At 50.1% G+C, this 6,746-nt stretch overlaps 1 protein-coding gene across 1 annotated transcript; it reads left to right on the top strand.

Moving 5' to 3' along the window:
* The first annotated feature begins 3,208 nt into the window (after positions 1 to 3,208).
* Positions 3,209 to 4,531, top strand: ACTL7A (actin like 7A). The gene has a single exon (XM_025888676.2). The coding sequence runs from the start codon at positions 3,209 to 3,211 to the stop codon at positions 4,529 to 4,531; it is 1,323 nt and encodes a 440-aa protein (XP_025744461.1).
* Positions 4,532 to 6,746: the final 2,215 nt, after the last annotated feature.

Raw genomic sequence — 6,746 nt, 5'->3', positions numbered from 1 at the left:
CTCCACCCCAAAGCATCCTCCCTCAGAAAACAAAAACAAAAAAACTGCCAGGTGATTCATAAGAAACCCTGTATTCTGGCATTTTCCTCACTAGATTCTCTTTCTTCCCTCCCATAGCTGCTAAAATTACAGGGGCCTGGTTCACCTTTCTTTCAAAACTCAAGGGTGGGTGGTGTTTGAGCAATAGAGGGCGCCTCTAACCTGGAAGGACCTCACCAGAGACCCCAGGGAGCCCACGAGTACCTTAGATGGCTAGTGTCAAGTATGGGGGCTTGTGCATGCCAGGCACTGAAGGTTTGGGGTGCAGTGTGCCGATGGTCTCCATAATCTCCCATCATCGATACCATTAACTGTGTCCTGACCCCCGAGAGAAGGAACACCGAGGACACGGAAGCTGAGGGAAAAGGGCTTCACTTACGAGAGAGCATCCAAGCATGCAAAATCCTGAGGTAAAGTAAAAGGAGTGAAAAGCATCCAATGACTTTAGCCTGAAGGAGGTGGGTTGGACCGAGAGTCCCTGTGCTCTTGGGCCTCACAGACGAGATGGAGCCACTGGCTTTAAGCCCGCAGAGCACCTCTCCCACCCACGCTGACAGAAAGGGCCAAGGAGGGGTGAGCCTGGTGGGGCGGGGGGAGCGCGTGAAACAGTGTCTTAGGGAAGTGGGAAGCACAGGTTAAGGGACAGGGTGAATAATGGCCCCCAAAAGATGTCCACATCTTCCATCCCTGGAATCTGTCAATGTTACCTTTCATGGCAAAAGGGACTTGGCAGATAGGAGTTAAGGAGTTTGAGATAGGGAGGTTACCCTACATTATCTGGGTGGTCCTGAAGTAATCATCAGGGTCTTAACAGGAGGGGAACAGGGGGGTGAGGTCAGAGAAGAGGGCAACAGAAGCCCCTGGCCTCTAGGGAGCTGGAAAAGGCTAAAGATGATCGCCTAGCGCCTTGGGAAGGAGCGTGGCCCTGCCGATAGCTTGATTGCAGCTGAGAATGACTGTAGATTTCTGACCTCCAGAGTTGCAGATAATAAATCTATGTTTGGGGGCGCCTGGGTGGCTCAGTCGTTGAGCGTCTGCCTTCGGCTCGGGTCATGATCCCAGGGTCCTGGGATCGAGTCCCACATCGGGCTCCCTGCTCTGCGGGAAGCCTGCTTCTCCCTCTCCCCCTCCCCCTGCTTGTGTTCCCTCTCTCGCTGTCTCTCTCTCTGTCAAATAAATAAATAAAATCTTTAAAAAAAAAAAAAAACAAAGTGCTCTGGAAATATAAAAGAGAGAAAATATTATAAAAAAAAATAAAAAAAAATAAATCTATGTTTGAAGCCACTGAGTATGTGGCAATTTGCTACAGCGGCCACAGGAAAGGAGCATGGGCTCTTACAGGAATCCAGGGCAATGAAAATGTGCTAGGCAGCTGCACATCTGTCCGAATTCAAGACGAGGGCTGAGAAGGAAAAATAGGTCATTCTACATTAAATACACCTTTGGTTATCACATAAACATTCTTTTGAAGTGAAGTCAAACAATCCAAGCTGGCCATGCGAACCCCTACTGGACAGCAGAGGCAAGTACACAATTTTTTAGGTAACCAGGCATAGAGAAAGTACTTTCTTCTTTCACAATTCAGTGCCATCTCATCCTCTCCCCATCGAACCAAGAAGCTGACACTGTCTTTGAGATGACATCAGATGGTCACAAGACTGGACTTGGTCCTTTTCTTCTCTCAACCCCCCCCCCCAAGGAGCCAAGGGCCTCCCCAGTAACCTCCTTAAAGGAGAAAGCCCCCACCAAGGTGGGGCACCTTGGAGTAACTGCGTCTTTTATGACAAGTGTGGGACTGCCAACAAAAAGTTGGCTTCTGGGTGCCTTGACGGTGACAGGTGTCAGCACTAATGTGCCTAGCTTCCGAGATGGCATGTGATATGGCCACGTGGCCTCAGAGACACATTTTGGGTCTCACTGAGGTATGTCCACACCTCACCCCTGGGAAGAAGTCTCAGTCGGGAGAGCTTGGCCCCTGCTGGCTGGATATGCACGGGTGAGCCACGCACGTAAGAGCCTCAGTGTTGTCATCGGTGCGACTCTGTACGGTCTGATTCCATCGCCAACCGATGACCTGCGTGAAGGAGTATGCGTACACATATATGTCTAAAAATTCTTCTGTGGACTGTCCGAAGGGACAAGGGAGACAGAAGTGCTTGGCACGGTCGCTCCAGCAGCAAGCAGTCCTGCCAAAATCTTCAATCTGGTAGTGTCAGCTGTGCTCCAGTCTCCAGTGCTTTCTGACCGCGTGCAGAGTCAGAGCCAAAGTCCTAGCAATGGCCCGAGAGGGTGGATGCGGGCTGCTTGCCGTCCCCACCCCCTTCTCCCACCTCCTGTAGTTTTCCTTGCTGTCCCCACTCAGCCTCTAACTCAAGGGCTGACAAGCTTTTCCTTGAAAGGGCCTGATAATCAACACTGTCGGCGTGGCGGGCCGTGCACTCTTTGTGGCAATCACTCAACTCTGTGGTTGCCCCCCAGAAGCAGCCCCAGACAGTATACTTGTCAATGAGCATGGCTGTGTTCGGATAAAGGCCGATTTACAAAAACAGGCTGCAGACCCTGGTATGCTGACCCCGCCTCTCACTCATCGGTCACAGGCGAGCCTCCACCGTCTGCACCTGCTGCTCCCGATATACACGACACACCGATACACGTGTGGCACTGTCCCTCCCCTCCTTCAGGTCTGCACGCGTCACCCTCTGAGGACCCCTGCCCAGGCACAGAACACGGCCACCGTCCCCAAGGCCCTTCCCTGCCTGTTCTCTCTTGCCCTTACCATTTTCTGACAAATGTTTGTTCTGGCTACTGCCTCTCTCCCCAGCCCCCACTGACTAGAGTGTAAACTCTACAAGGGCAGAGATTTTTGTCTTTTTCCCTCCACAGCTGCCTTTTATTCCCAGCTGCCTTGCACGTAGCAAGCACTCAATAAATAACTGATTGGTTAAATCAGCTTTATTACAAAACCCAGAAAAAGGTTAAGTGACTTCCAAAACACTACCCCAAATCCACCCTAACATGGGACACAGGTTCCCAGTATCTAAAAAGCCCCGGGTCACCAGATTATGTCACAATCAGTGATGTCATCGTTGGGGAAATTCTCAAGTTGCCCTCTGATATAAGCCTTTCAGGTCTTGAAGCCAGTGGGATCGAGGAACTTTCTGAGAGCAAGATGGCTCTTGATAGCACGTGGGCTCCCCAGGCATCAATCATCGGGGATGGGCCTGCCAAGAAAGTGGGTGAACAGGTACCTCTACAGGCACACGTCCTCCAGACTGCCTCCTTAAAAGATGGACCAGCGAAGCGGGCAGTGTGGGTCCACTGTAACCGTTCAGAGCCAGAGGAACCTACTAAATCAACGATGGTCAAGGAGAAACCCAAGCTACAGGTGACCAAAGCAGTGGTCGTGGACCTTGGCACTGGCTCCTGCAAATGTGGCTTTGCCGGGCTGCCGAAGCCCACCCATACCATCTCATCAACAGTGGGCAAGCCCTACATGGAGACGGCCAAAACCGGGGACAATCGCAAGGAGACATTTGTGGGGCAGGAGCTCATCAACCCAGCGGTTCGTCTCAAGCTAATTAATCCTCTGCGACATGGCATCATCGTGGACTGGGACACAGTGCAGGATATCTGGGAATATCTCTTCCATCGAGAGATGAAGATCGCCCCAGAGGAGCACGCAGTCTTGGTTTCAGACCCACCCCTGAGCCCACACACCAACAGAGAGAAGTACGCTGAAATGCTGTTTGAAACCTTCAACACTCCTGCAATGCACATCGCCTACCAATCCCGCCTGTCCATGTACTCGTACGGGAGGACCTCTGGCCTGGTGGTGGAGGTTGGCCACGGCGTGTCCTACGTGGTCCCCATCTATGAGGGTTATCCTTTGCCCAGCATCACCGGACGCCTGGACTATGCGGGCTCTGACCTGACAGCCTATTTGATGGGCCTGATGAATAATTCGGGGAAACACTTCACCGAGGACCAGATAGGCATTGTGGAGGACATCAAGAAGAAATGCTGCTTTGTGGCCCTGGACCCCATCGAAGAGAAGAAAGTCCCAGCCACTGAGCATACAATCCAGTACACTCTACCTGACGGGCAGAAGATAAACCTGTGCCAGGAAAGGTTCCTCTGCTCGGAGATGTTCTTTAAGCCTTCTCTGATCAAGTCCATGCAGCTGGGGCTCCACACTCAGACCGTGTCCTGCCTTCACAAGTGTGACATTGCCCTCAAACGGGATCTCATGGGGAACATCCTGCTCTGTGGGGGGAGCACTATGCTCAGCGGTTTCCCTAACCGGCTGCAGAAGGAGCTGAGCACCATGTGTCCCAATGACAACCCGCAGGTAAATGTGCTGCCCGAAAGGGACACTGCAGTGTGGACAGGTGGCTCCATCTTGGCATCACTTCAGGGCTTCCAGCCCCTGTGGATCCACCGCTTTGAGTATGAGGAGCACGGGCCTTTCTTCCTCTACAGAAGGTGCTTCTGACCTCTGACCAAGCATGGTTGCCATGCGTCAGCTTTGCTGGGTGAGCACCCACCCGACACACGGGGAGCTGAGTCCACATGTTTGCTCCTGTAGTAATAAACAATTGTGTTCCCTCCAAAGTGTGCTTCTCTATTTCCTGACTTAATAAGAGCAAGTTCATATACGCAGCATGTGCCAAACAGAAGCTGGGCGGTGCGTGGAAACAAAGGCGTGTATTACGTGTTGCTTGCTTACACATTCTCGGGAAAAACTAGCTCTGAAGTTATTCTGTCCCTTTTTTGTATTCGTTTTAGGGACTATCGCACTGTTAAATCTGCTCAGAAGGGGAGCGTGAGGAAGACAGATTACAGAGTAGGTGCTGTTAGGGCATACAGAACATTCCTTTTGACCAACAACAGGAAATCTGCTGTAATGGTTCAATCACCCACAAAGCAGTGGAGTACATTTCATGCTTCATGAAGGCTTGTAAAGAGCTGACGAAGGTGTCTGATCCCTGCTTAAACTGTACTTTCTTTTAGTTCCAAAAGGAACTTATGTCTCAATGCCAGCTTTTATCAAGCCATCATGGTGACCGGCTGTGGAAACCTGGCATGTAATGAGCAAGGTGTATGTGTGGGTCTGAAGGGGGCAACTCTTCAGCGGCTCATCACTCACTAGACTGGATTCCCCATCAACCTGTAGGATATACAGATGGAATTTGGGATGGGCACAGGATAGAGGCTGCCAGTTCTGGGGCTAATGGTTTGCGGGAACCTACTCTACACTGGTCATTCTAACCCAACTGAGGAGCCAGAAGGAACATTCAGTCCCTCAAGATCAGAGAATCTTGTTCTGTAGGTAGTCTTACAAGGGCCAGTTTTGTAAATGGAACACAGATTTTTTTAGTCCCAGTACATTCTCTGCCCTCTCTCTAAACCTCGGCATCTGAACATTGGCAGGGAGCAGCATCAAACAGTGGAAAGAAACGGGCTTTGAACTCTGATTTGAAACCCTATTTCACTACCACCTAACTGTACGGCCCGAGTCTACTTACCTATAAAATTGAATTCAAAGGCCTACTTCACACAGCTGATGTCAAAAACAGAGATCAACACTGAAATACTAGTATCTCACCTCTGGGAGGTGATCACAAGAGCTAGCTAGAATTATCTTGTAGACTTACTTTATACAGGAGCCCCAAAGTCTTACCATGGCTTTTTTTTTTTTTTTTAAGATTTATTTTAGAGAAAGAGAGAGCATGGGGGGGGGGGGGGGGGGGGGGGGGGGAGAGCGGGGAGAGTCTCAAGCAGGGCTCGATCTCACAACCCTGAGATCACAACCTGAGCCGAAACCAAGAGTGGGATGCTTAACTGACTGTGCCACCCAGGCGTCCCTCACCATGGTTCTTAGTCACATGTACACCTAAAGGCCCGCATTCAAGCACTCACAGGAGAGGTAATAGCATCTCTACCATCCCCAGGAGAAGCCCTACAGAGCCATCTTCATAGTATCCGGGTTTGCCTAAACTGCCTCGAAAGACCTAAATGCCCAACCCTGGATCCAGGCCTGGTAAGCATGGCTGACTGGCACCAGCAAGCCGGAATAGAGAAGTACAGACCCACACAGAAGGCCTTCTGAAGTTCCTATAGTTAAGCAAGGATGACTAAACCTTACCCTGAAGTATCAGAGGATCACCTAGCGGTTGGGTACATTGACTTGAGAGGGAGGTGTAAGGTCTTATTCACCTCAGTTTCTGTCCAGCAGTCCATGAACACTCACTGTTGGGCAGGTTAAAATTTGATTAATCCCTAAACTTTGGATCTCATTGGCAGGGTGCTAAAGCCTTTGGACCCCTCCTCAGAACAGTATGTTAAAATGCATAAAATAAAATACATGGAATTACAGAGAAAACCAATCATATAGAAACAGACTGTCTTTAAAACCCTTAAGTATCTATGAACCCCAAGTCAAGGATCCCCCAAAAAAGGTGAGTCTTGATGAAGGGGAATCCTGGGAGGTGGCTCTGGAGGGAAATCTCCAGGCCACAGTAGGTCTAAATGTTCTGCTGCACTTTAAAATGAAAAAAAAAAAAAAGGAAAGGAAAGAAAAAAAAAACAATATAAAGCTCAACAACTATGTATCTTTTTCAAAACACTTTTATGGGAGCACCTGGGTGGCACAGTTAGGTGTCTGACTCTTGCTCAGATCATGACCTTAGGCTTGTAAGACTGGGCCC

The sequence above is a fragment of the Callorhinus ursinus genome, unplaced genomic scaffold (genome assembly GCF_003265705.2).
Source record: "Callorhinus ursinus isolate GAN/ISIS: 27379988/994484 unplaced genomic scaffold, GSC_fseal_2.0 scaffold24, whole genome shotgun sequence".
Taxonomy (NCBI): Eukaryota; Metazoa; Chordata; class Mammalia; order Carnivora; family Otariidae; genus Callorhinus; species Callorhinus ursinus.
Note: the sequence above shows the minus strand (reverse complement) of the source record. Positions and strands in the feature narration are given on the sequence as shown.

What these genes read in the sequence shown, in the direction of transcription:
- ACTL7A (XM_025888676.2), top strand. Translation starts at nt 3,209, where the DNA reads ATGGCTCTTGATAGCACGTGGGCTCCCCAGGCATCAATCATCGGGGAT.